The 19,116-nt window shown below is 40.0% G+C and overlaps 1 protein-coding gene across 1 annotated transcript in view; it reads right to left on the reverse strand.

Annotated features, from left to right (window-relative positions):
• The window catches only part of DYTN (dystrotelin), a 66,960-nt gene extending 48,508 nt beyond the window's left edge, over positions 1-18,452 (reverse strand). Inside the window, exons 1-5 of the mRNA XM_055287845.1 lie at positions 18,317-18,452; positions 10,552-10,626; positions 7,021-7,222; positions 5,494-5,579; positions 4,548-4,648 (exon numbers count right to left, since the gene is read on the reverse strand). Coding sequence (XP_055143820.1) covers positions 4,548-4,648; positions 5,494-5,579; positions 7,021-7,222; positions 10,552-10,626; positions 18,317-18,335 — 483 coding nt within the window. The 5' untranslated portion in view covers positions 18,336-18,452. The remainder of the gene's footprint in view (positions 1-4,547; positions 4,649-5,493; positions 5,580-7,020; positions 7,223-10,551; positions 10,627-18,316) is intronic.
• Positions 18,453-19,116: the final 664 nt, after the last annotated feature.

Below are 19,116 nucleotides of genomic sequence, written 5' to 3' on the forward strand. Positions count from 1 at the left end.
CTGGGAGCAGCAGGGCTGAGGGCTGGTGCCCACGGCCATGTAGTCACAGGTATTTGGTATCTGAGACCAAGTGAACTGTCTCAATCCAAGAGAACAAAGCAATGCATGGGTTTTGTGCAATGTTTGGATTAAGACAATGAATAAGCAAGTGGGAAGGATAGGAGGGAGGAGGGGAAGGGAAGGAAGTCTGCCAATGGGGTGATAAACTGCTTCCTTCTGTTTTATTTTCTTGTGATTCCAAATTATTTTAACCTTTCTTTGCCTTTGTTCACCTATGAAATGAAGACCACAATAATACTGTCTTAAAGTTTAGAGTTTTAAAATATATATACTTTTTTTTCAACTTTAAGTTCTGGGATACATGTGCAGAACGTGCAGGTTTGTTACATAGATATACATGTGCCATGGTGGTTTGCTGCACTTATCAACCTCTCATCTAGGTTTTAAGCCCTGCATGCATTAGGTATTTGTCCTAATGCTCTCCCTTCCCTTTACCCCACCCCCTGACAGGCCCCAGTGTATGATGTTCCCCTCCCTGTGTCCATGTGTTCTCATTGTTCAACTACCACTTATGAGTGAGAGCATGCAGTGTTTGGGTTTCTGTTACTGTGTTAGTTTGCTGAGAATGATGGTTTCCAGCTTCATTCATGTCCCTGCAAAGGACATGAACTCATTGTTTTCTTATGGCTGCATAGTATTCCATGGCGTATATGTGCCACATTTTCTTTATCTAGTCTATCACTGATGGGCATTTGGGTTGGTTCCAAGTCTTTGCTATTGTATATATACATATTTTTAAGACTATTCAAGTGCAATAGTGAGAAGCGGGAAAGAATAGATCAAGAAGTTCAATCTGTAACTGACTGTAAACAATCTACTGAGATAACTCACTACCTTTGGACAAGCCTAGAGTGGCTTTGAGATAAACCTTTCCAAACACTTTCATATCATATCATTTTAAGAAATGCCACTTTCTGAGGTAGGATGGTCATCACTACCCTTGTTTAAAGCAAGGGATGAAAGGACAGGAAATCACTTTATCAAAGAGACATCTGCACTCTCATGTTCACTGTAGCACTCTTCATAATATTAGCCAAGTTTCTGGAACGATCTAAGTGTTCATTGACAGATGAATGGAATAAAAAATGTGGTATGTAATATACAACAGAATAGTACTCAGCCTTAGGAAAGGAGGGAATCCTGTCATTTGCGACAACATGAATGAACCTAGAGGACAATACGCTAAATGAAATAAGCCAGGCACAGAAAGACAAATACCGCATAATTGCACTTACATGTGGAATGTAAAAACATTGAATTCATAGAAACAGAAGAATAGTGGATGCCAGGGGCTGAGGACAGGGATAAATGAGAAGATGTTGATTAAAGGGTAGAAACTTTCAGTTATAAGATGAATAAATTCTGGGGATCTAATTGCAGCATGGCTACTAGTAATACTACTGTATTGTTTACTTGAAAATTGACACAAGAGCCAGTTTGAAGTGTCCTCAAACCCCCCATCCCCACGAGATGGCAATGATGGTGGTGACAGATGGGTTAATTAATTTGATTGTGGTAATCATTATGCAGTGTATATCTATCTCAAAACATCATGTTGTACACCTTGCATATATACAGTTTCTGATTATCAATTAATAGTTTTCAAAAAATAAAGTGAAGAGTAATTGAGGTTTGATATTTTGCTCAAGGTCAAAAAGGCAAGTTAGCAGCAGAATTGGGGTCTCACTCCAGGACTCTTACTCTTTCTTGAGGAGTTTCCATGAAGCTTTGTCACAGCCCGACCTTACATATATTTCAATGGCTCAATCTGTGCCACCACACTCAGTGGTTTCCAACTTTCAGCCACAGTCACCATAAGGCGTTCAATTAAGGCACTAAGAGCCTTTTGTGACTGCCAAGGTGGCCAGGGACTCGGCTCTGACATCATCTATATGCACAGATACATGTACCTGTCACCTCCATTTATTCCCATTTGGTCACGGGTCCTAATTTCACATCTGATGTCTTCTACAGCACAGGCTGTCAGCAGGCATTGCCTGCAAGCTCAGAATTAATCTCAGAGACCCTCCTGCTGAGTCCATCAACTCGAATAAACGTTCTTCTAATCAGGAAAGTGGCACTCAGAACCTCTTTGCTGACAATTAGCCAGGCAGAAGTCAACAAACATTTGTGTAACAGTGACAAGATGGCTTGTACTTTAAATAGATAATAATCCTGTCGCCAGTCGAATGTAAGTAACTACTCCCTATGTTATTTAGCCTTTGTCTGAAAGCGTAACTCATTACCCATCGTTTGGCTTGTGAGTGCTGATGAACTAACTGGACCACTTATTTAGACTGTGTTGTTGATTCAACATTCACCCTCCTCTGATGTCCTTGAGCCCTGGGAAAGGAGTTTTACTTCATTTGTAAAATAAGGTGGGTGGATAACATACGATGACTCTCACCAGCTCTGTGATTCTAACACTAGTACAAAGAAAATTCACTTCTGTAGTGGGTTTTTAACCTACATTTTTGCCTATAAGGATGTGCATAAAGATTTTGTGGATGAATGGCCCAAGTGACTAATTTCTTACAGGTGTTCTAGGAAGAATTAAACATGGCTAGATGGCACACCGGCACAGGCAGACACCACTTGAAACGATAATTACAGTGCTTAGGGAAGGATTTGAGTCATGTGGTGGGACCTGGAATTTTCTCTGAGAATCCATTTCTGAGTCCATAATAGCAGTCAACGGGATGATAATTTCTGTGCAAATCTCTGGCTTCCTAAGACCTTCTCAGGAGCATACTAATGCCTGGGGTGCGGGTAGGGGTGGAGTGCTGCGGGAACTTCTAGTTCAGCAGCTCATTGACCTCAACTGAGCCTGAAACAAGGGCAGATTTTTAGAGCCTGTTGGACCAAGTAGTCAGGAGAGCACAAAGAATTCTCTAGAAGGAAAATGTCCCTCAGCCCATCCCCTTTCATCACAACCGCTTCTAAGCACTCTAGTCTCACCAGTCTGATTGCACAAATGGGCGGACAGATTGTCCAGCCCTCCCAGGCCCCCACCTGCTCGAGTCTTGTGATATGGGATGGGTGGAAGTGAGCCTGCAACTTATGATGGCTCCCTGAGAAATGCCTTAGAAGGTGGTGGGATCTATGTGGCTGCTGCAACTACCAGGGCAGCTCGGAATTATCTATGCCTGATACTCTAACCTTATAAATAAAAAAAAAACATTGCTCCATTTAAGAAATAAATAAATGATGTTTGGAATTTAAGTTAAATATTAATTATTGTCATCATCATGAACACAAAATATTAATATTAAAACCAAATCAAAGCAAAGATAATTTTGAATAGGTTTTTCTAATCCATACTCCCTGTCCTAGAGATTTTTATTATCTTCCTCCTTATCCCGCCCTTGCTCCCATCATGCATGACTATCCTCAGTTCAGAATCCTTGGTCCAGACCCAGGAGAAAAATGACAGAAAGTTCCTAAGTCATTGCAGTCCAGAATATCTAGCATGGGGATTTTGTAGGAGCTGGAAGAATGGAGACATCCTTCAAAACAAGGGTAAGTGTACAACAGGACAACGGCACCTACACGCAAGACAATCCAGAGCCTGTTTAATCCTTTTGCAGAAGTTCTTGCTTGGTTACATCAATTTACATCATTTTAACATTTAAAAAACATCTTTAAGGAGGTTAAATTCCCTTGCCTAGTAAGAATAAAAACCAAATCAAATGTACACATTCTTAAAGCACAGGAAATGATGGAAATAATTTTGAGTACTCGACATGGCACTCAATCTATGCATTCTTTAAGCATTTTTTTGATGTCTTTTAGTATCAGGCACTGTTCAAGTCACTGGAGATACAAAAATGAAATAGTCCAGTGGGGAAGCATCTACCATAATTTGACAAGTGCTGCAACAAAGTTATGCGTAGGAAGTCAAAGAAGCTTTGAGCAAGGAGGTGACAAATAATTGAGTGATACTGAAAGACGAGTAGTTTGTTAAGTGAAAGGATAGGCAATGGCCTTGTGGATAGATAGAAATGCAGAAGTCAGGCATGGAGAACTTGGTGCATGTCAGGCACAGATTTTAATATGTAGGAATGAAAAAGGTATAGGGGTGTAAGGAAAAATTAAATACTTTGGAATAAGCAAATGAGACTATTGGATATGTTTTCAGTGGTGATTATCTGTACCTATAGAGAGATACATCATTGTCTTTGCTAAGCTATTTTACAACTCTAGAGAAAGTTAACTTGTAGCAAACTTACAGCAATGCAAATAATTCTTATCTATAGACCACATTAGCTTTAGCCTCATGAGTATGAGTATAATTCATAACCTTCTACTCATAACCTTATGAGTATAAGTTAAGTTATATTCAAGTAACAGCAATGGCCATGGAGGAGAGAGCTTGCATGGAGTCATATATAAAGATAGACTTGACACTGGAGACATCAGATTCTTTAATAATAAATGTGGCTAATTAACTGAAACAAATGTACAGTTCTTAAGTATTAGGAATTCACCTGCTGTAGATCTGTTAGTAGTTTTCTCAAAACCCTTCGAGTCATGTGTGGTCCAGAATCATAACCTCTCCTGCTATTTTCTGCATAGAGCTGAAAAAGAGCTAGACATGTAGGAGGAAAAATCTTTAAATTGAATACTTGCAATGTATCTTTGAAGAGTACTTGCTTTGAAGTAACAGTCTCTTTGTGGCTATGAAAGGAAAGAGAAGGGAAAGTTATGTTCTTGATAATTGGCTCGCTATTTTGAAGGCCTCCAAAACTATTTTTTTTTTTAAATGGAGTTTCGCTCCTGTTGCCCAGGTTAGAGTGCAATGGCACAATCTCAGCTCACCACAACCTCCGCCTTGTGGATTCAAGCAATTCTCTTGCCTCAGCCTCCAGAGTAGCTGGGATTACAGGCGTGCGCCACCACGCCTGGCTACTTTTTTTGTACTTTTAGTAGAGACAGGGTTTCTCCATGTTGGTCAGGCTGGTCTTGAACTCCCAACCTCAGGTGATCCACCTGCCTCGACCTCCCAAAGTGCTGGGATTACAGGCATTAGCCACCACGCCCAGTCACTGATTTTTGTAATAACCATAATTTGATAACTCATGGAAATCCATTCGCATTTCAACGCCTTGATCATTCAGTGCATCTAGGATGAAGATCATGAGGTTGGTAAACAGAAATGTGAGGATCCTCACAGGCTTGAAACCAATAATAATTACGGGTGTCTAGGTAATCCCTAAACAAATAAATATCAAGGACAACCAAGAAACAAGTAATTAGGAAATGTAAATTTTGAAAAATTCCAAATTCCTCAAATAGTAAATATTTTTCTTCAATAAACACACAAATCATGCTGAGTACATGCTGAAGAAGGCCTTGTGGTGGGGATATAGGATAACAGATTGGGGATCTGGGGCTCACTGCACTTTAGGACACCCATAGTCCTCCGCATGTTACCTCGGTATTTCGTAAGAGGGCTGTCTCCTGAGAGGGTTATTAGGGCAGCGGCCGCAGGCATAAGCTGGAGAAAACCTGTTCCTGAGCTGCACAGTAACAAAATATAGAGACAAGAATGGGAAGGCCAGGGTTACCTTTGGTGTCATGGATGATAAAAACCATGACTATTAATCGGCATTTCTGACATGGTGCTATAAGTTCTAACTTTTTGTGGCCTCTTATCCTAAAATTTAGCAGAACAGAGCATTGAATTAACATATTTCACCAGTCATTTATTTGTTCCTGCATTCACTCCAAAGTATGTATTGGATGCCTCCTCTGTGCTAAGCACTGTACCAGGCACCAGGGATGCAGGGATAAACCCTGTTTTCATGGAGCAGGTAGCAACACTTCCTCGGGCCTCAGTTGCCTGGAAACCAAGCAACAGAGATAAGGAAGGACCAAAAGGCAGGCACAGGAACAAATATTTATGCAAAAAAAAAAAAATCTAGTTCACAGGCCCTCACTCAGGGCCTAATCATCCTTGCCCACTTGCTCTCTAGTTTACAAACCTACTAAACAATTTATCAAAGGCAGGGGAATTGTTAGAGACAGGCACAGATAATAGAAATGACAGTCAAAAGCTTAATGTTTAAGGAAGCTGAAATGAAAATATAACTTGAGAATGTGTGTATATATTGTTTGGGCAATTAAAAAAAATAAAAAAAAATAAAAACTAGAAAAGAAAATAACCATAAGGAATTTGCCCATTGGTTAAAATGGTGCTTGCCTCTGGGAGGCAGGCTGATGGGTAATAATGTATTTCTTCTTCTTTACTTTTTTCCTCTACTTTCCAAATGTTTTGAATTCACTATGATTTTTGAAAAGTTTATTCTAAAGGATGAGGTCTACTGAGTCAAGGATACATAAGGTAAACCAAATTGAGGAGGGGGCAGAGGAATTGAAACCTTACAGCTCAAAAAACACACCCACCCCTACCACACACTAGTAGAACTATTGACTTCAGAGCATATGCAATCGGCCCTTTGACATGGTCTACACTGGTTTATAGGTTACCCATCCATGCACAGGATTTTCAACCTTATTCTAGCTAAAAAAAAAAAAAAAAAAAAAAAAAAAAATTGATAATGGTTTACAAAGAAATCAGCAAAGAAGCTAGCAGTAACAAGAACTAAGTGTTGCTTTTCACATGTATATATAGAAGTGTAAACGCCCTAGCAAAAGGTGTGTATGCTTCTCTAGAGTAGGAATGAATTTGTCTGAAGAAAAGAATAATGTGGAATTCTCCCCCTCTTTTTGCTATCCATGGGTCATTTATATTCCTAAAGCCGATGGGCATTTACTCCTTTGTTCTACTCCTGAGGAATAAATTTGTGAAAAACAAAGAAAGAAGGCTTCTTATATACCAGACCTCAAGCAAATATTAGCCAGCATCAAATGGTACTAAACACTGCCTTTGCTGACCACTGTTGACCACTGGCACTAAACATTGCCTTTGAGGTCACAGCGCGACGTCCACACCCTCACCTGTTGTACATTGTTGTGAGAAGGCTCAGAGTGAGTTCCGGAGCTCTGGGATGCACCTGTCCTGGGTTTTCCTCGCTGGCCTTCTGAAACAGCTCTTGGAGTGCCCGAGAAAGCTGCTGCACAGAAAGGGAGCGCTTGCGAGCTTCCCAGAAACTTGGACGCAGTAGGACCTGCTGAATCAGGGAGCTGTCAATCAAGTCCACTGTAGGAAGCAAATGAAGAATTGAGCCTTATTTTCTGATGGGAACAAAAGGCTTCAAATGAAGCAAATGTCATTTGGTGTTTTATAATTAAGACTTTTTATGGTCGCTGTTTTCTTTTAAGGGGAATGAAATATGACCACTATTTGGACATATATTCCTTGTGTATAATTCAGGCGTTACTATTCTAGCGATTCATTTGATTTTGGAAAGGTGCATCTGTTAGTAAAGCATAGTTGTAACATTATTACCAGTACAGTTTCTAGGATGTTGTTTTATAGAAAGAAGTTAAAAAGGGAAGTGAGAAACGAAAAATAGGCTTTCCAAGAAAGTTATGACACTGTGGTGAAAAGTTGGGGAAAACATTTTTATACTCTTCATTAAGTGGATTGAATACATTTACCTTTCCTGTTCAAATATAGTTTTTCTTGTCTGCAGCCCAGATTCAGAAGCAATATGGTGTGTTAAAAAGCAATTGCCATGCCATAGTTAAATACAAAACAGTGATCTTTATAAAAGAGCAGTTACTCTTCTATAAAGATCTTTAGGCTAAAGAGTCTGAGAATTCAGCAACTCAGTAAAACCACTTTTAACAATCTTGGTTCCATCAGTATTATTATCTAGAGAAGGCACTTAATAAAACTAGAGCTGCTTACAAAAAATAATGGTTTATTTCTTACACTGAATATTTTTTAACCACCCTCTCCTAAAATTTTTACAAGGCAAGGAATAGAAACAAGAATGTAATAGAGCTAACCCCCTAGCTTATTGCAGAGAGAGGATGACAGACAAAATTAATAAACAGCCACTTGCACCATCTGAGAGGTGGGGATGTCAAGAGCGCCAAGAGCTCCTGGCATTTAAAACGCTTCAGCCTGTGAAACCATAAAACCCTGGGTTTCTCTCTACTTCGTAAATCAACCTCAGATAAGAAATCTAGCAAGTATAATAAAAATTTTTATTTGTTCTCTGATATTGCTTTTAAGAGGAGAGTGTAAGGAACAGAGGAACAAGTTTCAGAATGTGACTTAAATAAAAACCTGGCTGCAGGTGGTGAAGCCTGTAAACTCTTTTATCATTAAAACCTGTCACCTCAGCCAGGCATTCTGAACACAGGCCGATTTCATCTCCTGCTGAGAGTTCTATATTACACCAAACTAGATAATAGTGGTGTCCATTAATCTCACCACAAGATTTATACAGAAATGTGTCCCAGATCTTCCTATTTGGAGCTCATGTTATGCTTTATCTCAGTGTTTGGGATTTTCTGTTTTTAAATTTTTGTTTGGATATCTTTTCTAGGTAACATTTTTCAACCACTGATTTTGTGTATTGTTAATATTTCCCATGAGTATTATTTATATTCACTCTTTCTGATGCCAGAGATAACAAAATGTTGAAAACTGTGCATCCTCAAATTACACTATGGTACATACTCAGGCATTCGTGACTGGGACATGGGAATAATTGCTGCTAACTTTCTCTAATGGGAGAAATTCTCCAGGAAAATAGCATAATTGGGAGTACATTTTTAGCTTTTTGTTTGTTCCTGGAATAATAAATAATAGTTATAAGTGAGTTTCTTTATCTAGAGCAGTAATCTACATAAAGCTGTTTTTAAAACCAAAAATTTCTTCTTCAAAGGAACCTGATACAGAAACACAGTATGAGGCCAGGCGCAGTGGCTGATGCCTGTAATCCCAGCACTTTGGGAGGCCACCATGGGCAGATCAGTTGAGCTCAGGAGTTCAAGACCAGCCTGGGCAACATGGCGAAACCCTGTCTCTACTAAAAATACAAAAAATTGGCAGGGTGTGGTGGCTCACGCCTGTGGTCCCAGCTACTCGGGAGGTTGAGGTGGAAGGATGGCTTGAGCCTGGGAGGCAGAGGTTGCAGTGAGCTGAGATCCCTCCACTGCACTCCAGCCTGGGTGACAGAGTGAGACCCCAACTTACACACACACACACACACACACACAAACACACACACAGACACACAAGCAAACACAGTATGGAAAACAGAGAAGGATGGAGTTGTTCCTGCTGAGGATGTGGTCTTTGAATCTTCCCACCTTGCCTGCAACTCCTCTTCCCATCTGGCTAACTCTTTTGTGCCCTACCCCACATTCACATATATTTTGTGAAGCCCAATTTGAAAACCACTGCCCTATATAACATTTTAGGTAGGAGGAAAAATATTTTACAATGTCAGCCTTCAGTAGAAATGTCATATATATAACATAACTTCTCTTAGGTCTGATATGATAAATTTCAGAAATCATTTTACATGAAGTGATTTTTCTTTCATGCAGTGAGAAATCAGTAACTTTAGATATGCTAAATGCCTGATGTTTTTCATAGCTCAGACCCAGTTTATTTTTCACCTTGGAAAATTTTCACAGGATACATGTTTTAGTAAAAACATTTTACCTTATTTTGCCTAGGTAACAGTAGGAGAAAAGAAAAGAAAATCATACAGTCAATCAGATATAAATTTAATGCAAAAGGGGCAGTTCTCAGGGAATTCTTGAGATAGTTTTAAAATTCATGGTCCATGGGTTATTTATTCATTTGTACCTACTTTTGCATGTTCATATATAGATTACAGGTACAACTTGAAAATGCAAATCTTACGTGGTAGATGGAATTTTACATTTTTATACTTAAATCTATAAGTGCAGTTTTGAAAATACTTTTTTTTTTTTTTTTTTGAGACGGAGTCTGGCTCTGTCACCCAGGCTGGAGTGCAGTGGCGCGATCTCGGCTCACTGCAAGCTCCGCCTCCTGGGTTCACGCCATTCTCCTGCCTCAGCCTCTCCGAGTAGCTGGGACTACAGGCGCCCGCCACCGCGCCCAGCTAATTTTTTTGTATTTTTAGTAGAGACGGGGTTTCACCGTGGTCTCGATCTCCTGACCTCGTGATCCGCCCGCCTCGGCCTCCCAAAGTGCTGGGATTACAAGCGTGAGCCACCGCGCCCGTCCGGCCCGAAAATACTTTTTTTTTGTAATTTTATTTTGTGTCCATATTAGTATCCTGAAAAGGAAACCGAAACATTTTCTAGAAGAAGCCAAGTGGAGAAAATATTTAAAAAATTAAAAATCCTCATGCACAATTATTTCTATTGCTCATCAGCAAAACTACACATGGGTTGCATGCACGTGATGATTTCCCACCCTCCATCTTCTCTGTCACGAATGGGCTAAATGCACAAGTCCAGACTTCCAGAATCCAGCAGTCAGCTGCATGGGGAGAGTATTTGTTTTCTCTATGAATTTTACATCGCACATCAAGCTCAGATTATTTCAAATATTTCAGGATAGCCTATACTTACACTGGCACAGAGTTTGCACTGATCGTAATTTGAAGGCTGTTCTATAAATGGAATTCTCAATACTATTAAGAGCATCTGTAAAGAAAACATAAAATATTATGAATAAAGTACTGTCTCATTATATAAATGCCACATCATGGAAGGAAATCCTAGAGATCATGTAAGCTTACTTTATTTTGCAGGTGAGGAAATTAAGGTTTAGAGCTCTTTTTTTTTTCTGTAAACAAATAAAAATAGACTTACATTATTCTAGGGCTACAGGTGAACCTAGTTCACCTTCTCAGTCCACCAAAAAGCGATGGAATACTCCATCAAATATCCACTTTTTATATAAAAAGTCAATGGCCTTTGAAACAAACAGGATAAAAAACTACATGTAGAATATAAATTCAAGTTTGCAAATATATTCTAGTTATATGTGGACACATGTATTTATGCATAAATGAAAAAGACTCCAAAGCTATCCATCTACTCATGCATTTAGCCAATATTTATTGAGCCCTTAGTATATGGCCCTGGCATGATTCTAGGCCCTTGAAATACAGCATTCAACTAGACAGATAAAGATGGCCACTCTTGTGGAGCTTAACTTCTAGTACCATCCACCAAACAGTTAACAGTGGACATCTCTGAGTGCTTGAATTATTAGTGTTCATGGTTATTTTCTCTCTATTCAATATTACCTAAATTTTCTACAAAAAGTGTATGCTATTTTTATAATCAGAAAAAGAATTATTAATATACCTTCTTGTGAGAGTTACCACCACCAATAGCAGTACAACAATAGCGAGCATTCCTGAGCACTGAGTGTGTACTTGCCCGTTTCACAGTGTAGAGGAGAGGAGAGAGCTCTGGAGCCAGCTGTACTTACTTCTGTTCCTTCCTTTTTCCTTAAAATTAGTTACATTTGATCTTCAGTTTCTTCTTCAGATAAATGGGAATTATAATACATTCCTCAAAGCGTATTTGCACATTTTAAATAAGAAAATGTAGGCAATATACTTCCTAAATTGTTTCTCCTACATTTTTTTGTTTGTTTTTTTACTTTTCTTTTTTGTTTTTTTTTAATTATACTTTAAGTTTTAGGGTACATGTGCACAATGTGCAGGTTAGTTACATATGTATACATGTGACATGTTGGTGTGCTGCACCCATTAACTCGTCATTTTACATTAGGTATATCTCCTCATGCTGTCCCTCCCCCCTCCCCCACCCCACAACAGGCCCCGGGGTGTGATGTTCTCCTTCCTGTGTCCATGTGTTCTCATTGTTCAATCTCTTACCTTTCTTAAGGACCCACAATTTTAAATTGTTTCCATTGATGCTCCAAATTTGATTTTTATTTAATTTAAGAGACTATAACAACGTTACAACAGAGCTTTCTGTTGCTTAAGACTGAAATGATCAGTCTTCATATCTAGAAAAAATAACTATAGAGTAGATCTCCCCATTTAGTCATATTATCTTTAATGTTATTCAATAAAGCTATATAAGATCATACACATTAATAGCTTGGTTTATTTTAGGCAGTTAAAATGGCCTGTTCTAACTGATTATTGTTGGTGTAAACCAGTGGACCTTAAAGTATGGTTCCTGGAACAACCGCAGCAGCAACATCTCCTGGGAACTTGGGAGAAAAACAATTTCTAACAAAACTCTAAGAAGTCTCCAACGCCAGAATCTAGGGGTGAGAATCTAGGGGATAAGCTGAGTCTTAGCAGGCCCCGGGGGTAAATCTGATGCAAAAGAAAGTTTGAAAACTACTAGTATAAAGGGAATTTATTGCTTCTGCTTTTTATGACTAGTTTGATTATTGAAGGTCATTGTAACAGCAGTTTCAGTGGAGTCATGGGGGTCAAAATCAAATTGCAGAGGATGGAGCACTGAGTGTAAGGTGAGGAGAAAACGTACAACCAGACAACTTTTTCAAGATCTTATAACGTGAAGGGAAGACAAGAGAGCCACAGCTAGAACAACACATAAAAATCAAAATTGGTTTTCAAAGGCAGGAGAGATTCCAGAATGTATGGGTCAGGGAGGAGGAGCCAGGAGAGACAGAGTGGGGTTGAAGGAAGTAGGGGATCCAGGTAGTATATGATGTAGCAAAGTCCCTCTCAGAGGGCATGTGTTCCCTTAGCCACACAGCATCCATTTTTCTTTCTCCAGGTGAACGACCTCCCCTAATCTGAATCCATGAAATTCCAATAGTGTCAATTGCAACTCTCCCACTTCCATGGGGGCATGTGGCCCAGGCCCAGCCCATCAGTGAGAGCACCATCGCCCTCCCCAGAGGTGGGCACATACCAAAGTCAGGCAAGTAATGTTCCAATGAATCTGGGTTCAAGGACTCTTGGTTCAAGTTATCAAGGAAGCATACTTTTTTTTCTCGACTTGAATTTGGAATTGTAGATTGGAGCAGAAATCACTCTCTTGTCAGGTTGTGTAGCTTGAGAATGAAATCAACACACAAGGGTGAGCAGAGATGAACTTAGAGATGGAGAGAAACCACTTCCTGGTGACAATGTCCCAACCCAGGAAAGCTAGTCCTTCCTTTGGTTATTTAATTTATTTTCATTTGTTTTAACTGACAAATAAATATTATATATATATCTATATATATCATGCACAGCATTTTTCAAAATATGTGTATCTCGTGGAATGGCTACGTCAAGCTAATTAACATATACTTATGTCACATATGTATTTTTTGTGGTAAGAATATTTAAAATCTATTCTCTTAGCAATTTTCAAGAATATAATACATTATTATTAACTATAGTCACCATGCTGTACAGTAGATCTCTTGATTGGGTTATTAATTTTATAAGGTAACACAGCCTTTTTGAGGTAAGTTTTCTGCCACAATCGCTGAAGTATTGCTAACTGCTCCCATTGCTGTGGTAGACAGAGGGGGAAAATGCACAGGTGAAGGAATTAGCTTTGGTAAGAAGCCATCTCTCATTCCCTGAGAGGAAGCATAAAAGGAGATGATGGGCTGGGGGAATGGCCATGTCTGAGAGCTTCTGTTTTCTTTGTAAAGTTGACAGCATGTTCACACATTTAGAGTTAGGAGGACGTGGTGGGCTAGAAAACTTGAGGAATAGTGAAGATTTGCACAGTTATAGTGAAGGGTGAAAGAGGAAATCAGTCACAAACTTTGGAAAGAACTGCCAAGCAGCGGTGCATCTCTGGTATTTCCGGTGATAACAAATTCCAATTAGACTTTATACCCAGAAACGCTCATTCTGAGGCAAGGATTTCACACACAAGCAAGCTCTGAGGCCAAGACTTAGTTATATTTATGGTGCCCAGAGGAGGAAGTCTTGAGGAAAATGAAACTACTTTCAAATGTAATGTCAGCCAATTAACAAAACTCAGGCAATAAGGAGTTAGCAGGGTGTGCTGGGGAGTTTTGTGACTAGAAACACAACCGAGTCTCCAGCCTTGGAACAGGCCCTGAGCAAAAATGAAACAAGGAACTGCTTGGTGTATTTCTTTGATTCAAACATATGTGGCAAGGTAATTTGTGGTGATGTTCATTTTTGTTTTGTTCTTGCAGCAAGGGGAGAATTTAAGGAATGGAAAGGCAATGTTTCTGTGTTCATCCTGTAAGTCTAAGCTGTTTTCACTCCTCTGGGAGATCTAACAGTGTCTCTGTGTTTAAGGGCCACTCTTTTTCTTTCTTTCTTTCTTTTTTTTTTTTTTCTTTTGAGACAGAGTCTCGCTCTGTCACCCAGGCTGGAGTGCAGTGGTGCGATCTCGGCTCACTGCAAGCTCTACCTCCCAGGTTCATGCCAATCTCCTGCCTCAGCCTCCCGAGTAGCTGGGATTACAGGCGCACACCACCACGCCCGGCTAATTTTTTGAATTTTTAGTAGAGACGGGGTTTCACTGTGTTAGCCAGGATGGTCTCGATCTCCTGACCTCATGATCCGCCCGCCTCGGCCTCCCAAAGTGCTGGGATTACAGGCGTGAGTCACTGCGTAAGGACCACTCTTGAAGTCACCTCCACTGAGGCCTTCGTATGAAAAGATGGACAGGCCCATGAAAGAATTAATCTGGAATTTTCCTGGAGGTGGAGAGAGGCTGATGCCTGGACAAGAAGTTGGGAGATGTCTGACTAAGATTGGGTTTAGGAGGTGTTTCCAGGGCTGCCCTTCCTAGCAGACCCCTGAGTGGGGGAATGGCTGCATGGTGTAGCCAGGGAGACCAGCCACAGGCGTGACGAGGACTTCTGTGTCCCGTCTTGACATGGAGTCCCATGTCTTCAAGTGGAATCCAAAGCCAAAGGCAGAGAGCATCACAAGTGCTAGTCACAATGGACTTCAATCAGGGCCTTGACCAGTTAGTTGTTCAAGGTAGCAGCCTTAGAGCTTTGTTTGTCTCCCAGGGATAGTTCCCTCCCAAACTTAACTCAGCCTAAATTTCTTTTTTTTTCTTGTCTTATTCGGCATTTTATTAGTAGTGCTAATGTAGCTACTTAGTGCATGTTGAAGCAACAGATGTCTAAGATACTAAGCAGCATTCCAGGCAGAGAACACAGACTGGGCAAAGGCATGGAGGATGGATAAGATGCTGAGCTGCTCACTGTGGTTGGAATGGGAGGTCAGGAATGAAGTAGGAACAGGTGGGAATCAGGGAACAGGCAGGAGCTATTAGGTCCTTCTGGGTCCTAATCCTACTTTTTGGGGGAGGGACTGTCAAGCCCTGGGTCCTAGGTTTGGATGGATGGAGAAGCTGGGTGCCTGTCCAGGATTTCCCAGCCTCCTTGGGTTTTGCCTTCCTCATTGAGATTCCTCCCCAGAGGCGAGGGGGAGGGAAGATGACTTAGGGATGGCCGCTCTCAGATGCATCCTTATCCAACACAGGGAGCCCGCCAGCTGCCCCTATGTATCAGGGCCAGTGTTGTCTTGTTGCTCGCTGGGAAGAGAAGCGTGGGAGATAATTGTGTCTCCTTGGGAAGAAATATGGGTGCAGGCAGAAGCATCCTTCTTTCAGCTTTGGGAGAAGAGATGTCTACTCAGCATCTTCCTCCAGAGTAGGGTGGGGTAGGGGAGAATGTTTAACCCTTTCCCCTTAAACACTCTCTGTAAAATCAATTCCCAAAGGTTAATAATGCATAATTACGCAAAAGGAATTTGGAATAATTCAAAGAGGTTGGCTGGGGAAAAGTTCTTGGGGCTAGGAAGGCAGAGAGGAGGTGGGAGAACCATAGGAGTTCAAGGGGGCTGTAGGCAAGTTGGAACAAATATCAGTTTGGAAAGTGGCTGTGGTGGCCGGGTGTGATGGCTCACGCCTGTAATCCCAGCACTTTGGGAGGCCAAGGCAGGTGGATAACGAGGTCAGGAGATAAAGACCATCCTGGCCAACATGGTGAAACCCTGCCTCTACTAAAAATACAAAAATTAGCTGGGTGTGGTGGTGCATCCCTGTAATCTCAGCTGCTTGGGAGGCTGAGGCAGAAAAATTGCTTGAACCAGGGAGTTGGAGGTTGCAGTGAGCCAAGATCGCGCTACTGCACTCCAGCCTGGTGGCAGAGCGAGACTCCATCTCAAAAAACAGAAAATTAAAAAAAAAAAAGAAAAAGAAAGAAAGAAAGTGAACTCAGCCTAAATTTCATATCAAGGTACAGTGACTTGGTTTTGATTTAGGAAATGATGTTTCTTGCCCATGAGTGTTGTGGGGTAAAGTCCTAGCTGTTACACATAAGATACTGAGTGCCAGGCACTGTGCAGAGCCACAAAGGGGATTACAGTGCTGAACCAGGCCAGAGCTGTCCCAGGCCAGAGCCGTCCCAAAGTAGTGAGAGCATGCCACAGGCCTCTATATGAATGTATATTGATCCAACAGTCAGCATATGATCATGAATTAAAGACATCTACCTCAGGTGAAGTGGGCTGTGCCTAAACATTGTCGCTCAGACAAGAAAGGTTGTTTTAAAACCCTCTGCATGTTTTCCTTTCTTTTTCAAGAGGTACAAACATATATATATATATACAAACATATATATATATATACACAAACATATATATATAAAACTACAATTTGCTCTAAATCTTTTGTTATTCACCATTTCCTTAGGCTTTAAAAATGCTTAGTTTTCAGATAAGACGCCAATGTTAGAGAATGGGAGATGTCAGAAACTCCTCTGTCCTATGTCTGGAGAAAAAAAACAAATTGAGAGTAGGCATAATAGGGTAGAAATAATTTACAATAGTGTAATGCCCAACATTTCTTTCCTCTGGAAATTGGCCAATGTTTGTGCCCTGTTTCCTCTCATATGCACCAAGCAGATACAGAGAATCAGAAGACAAGGGGATCTGCAAGTTCCCAGATGCTGCTCTTGGTGGAGGAGCGACTCTGTAGCTGCCCTACCATCTGGCCATCACTCTCCTGTCAAGTTATGCTTTACAGCATCATCTGATGAAATTATGCAGCATAACACGGCAAGCTGTGATACAGTGCAACATGGAAAATGAATGAGGAGCCCAGGTGAGCCAATACCAGACCCACTTCCTCAAGGCTAACTTTTACCTTTTTTTCTGACGATGCAAAACACACACACACACACACACACACACACAAAACAAACTCAAGAAAGGAAGAAATTACCAACTGTATCACGCCCAAAGCTACGAACAAAGCAGTTTCAGATGCTTAAAGAAATAGTAACACAAGCTACATGTGTTGTTCTTCATGGAAGCAATATGATTGGGAAATATCTTTTGACCAGGATTCTTGTTTTTGCTTAGCTACATCAATATATTTATTTTCCACAGATACTAAGGTGGATATGATACAATTCTTTCAAATGTCCATCATCTAGTTTGATGATCCAAAATAGATGCTTTGGGCCAGTGGTCCTCAGAGTGTGGTCCCAAGCCAGCAGCATCAGGTCACCTGGGAACCTGTTAGAAATGCATGTTCCTGGACTCTTCCCAGACCCATGGAATCACAAACTTTGCAGCATATTAACAAACCTTTCGGCTGATTCTGATGGATGCTAATTTTGAGACACACTGCCTTAGAAAATTAAGAAAAAAGAAAATTGAGAGTTGAATGGATTACCTACTGCTTTGTGTAAAGCGTATTAATATGAGAGCCCAAATTTGGAAAACCCAAAGGTATTGGAATCATTTATAATATTGTTTTAGATAAACAACTAGGGATCATACAGAATTTCATAAAAAACAAGTAAGATAACCATGTAGATTTTGGTTAGGGGAGTAAGGCTTCACATAGATCTAGCAACAGAAATCCCACAGATCAGTTCTGGGCCTAACTTGGCATTCAGCGATGTTAGAAGAAAGGAAAACTAGTTTCTCATATCCACTTATAAAATTTTCATATAGTGACAACTGTGAGACCTTTCTCCCAACTTGAACCACACAGTACTGTGAACTTACCCATGACATTAAAATATATACGATAATTTCATTTTAATAGTAAACTATGAATATACATAAAACTAAGGTAATACTTTCTGTGTATTTGAATAGCAATTCAAATGTAATTATGTTGACATTAAGTCTTTTGTTAGATTATTTTTGGTGCTTTTGAGACAGTAGACCAAATACTCTTCAGTACATGGTGGATTTCTGTTTAGAAGGGAGAGAAAGCCACTTTAATCAAAGAACAGTTTCTTTTTCAGCCAGAAATTTGCCAAATGTTTACTCTTCTTTGAATCAGAGGTCTGAAAATATAACATCTGTGCCTAATTTTTCTGTTTACAAACTCTGCTCAGAAACTTGACAATAATACTCACCTTGTTTATCTGGATCCATTTCACAAATTTCCTGGAATGACAGATGGCAAGTGGGTCCCTGTAACTAGAAATGAACCAGTATTTTAAGCAGAAGGTTTTTCAGCAGAGGAATGAGGACAGGGGAACAAAAAGGCAACTAAACAAATCATTTTACCTGTGGAAAGTGACTGCAAGGTGTTCAAGGAGACTGAAATATCTTGGGAGGAAAAAAACAAGGAGAAACATAGAAGTGGAGGCTCCTGATACTGACCACGCTTCTCAGACAACTGAGAACAGCTCCTGAAACTAATACCATGATGACTTAGAGGCTTTGAGGCATTATAATTTTAAGAGTGGACTGTATTCTTACTTTAAGATGGTATCAATTTACTTGAACTTTAAGAACAAAATTTGAAACTCTCAATGCTTAAATTTCTAATAACGCTATGCTAAATCATTCTACATATTAAATTTCTAACAAAAGCTATCAACTTGTCATATATATGCATATATACATACATGTATGTATATTATACATAGGATTCTGTTAATAATTAGCTTATTTTTAAAAGAGTAGTCAATTAGCTACCTTTGTTAATTGTTTCAGGTTGCAACTATTGTTCAAACAACACACACACATGAGAGGTTTGTGGAAAATGTATATTTTGAAAAAGGCAAGGATTTCAAAATTTTTTTGTACCAAAATAAACTCACACTAGATTGTTGAAGCATGTCTGAACAGGATTTAGTTTGAAGCATTAAGAAGGATAAGATATCAGTCTGAAAATAGCTCTTAAGAGCAACATGAATTCTGCTAAAAT

The sequence above is a fragment of the Symphalangus syndactylus genome, chromosome 8 (assembly GCF_028878055.3).
Source record: "Symphalangus syndactylus isolate Jambi chromosome 8, NHGRI_mSymSyn1-v2.1_pri, whole genome shotgun sequence".
NCBI lineage: Eukaryota > Metazoa > Chordata > Mammalia > Primates > Hylobatidae > Symphalangus > Symphalangus syndactylus.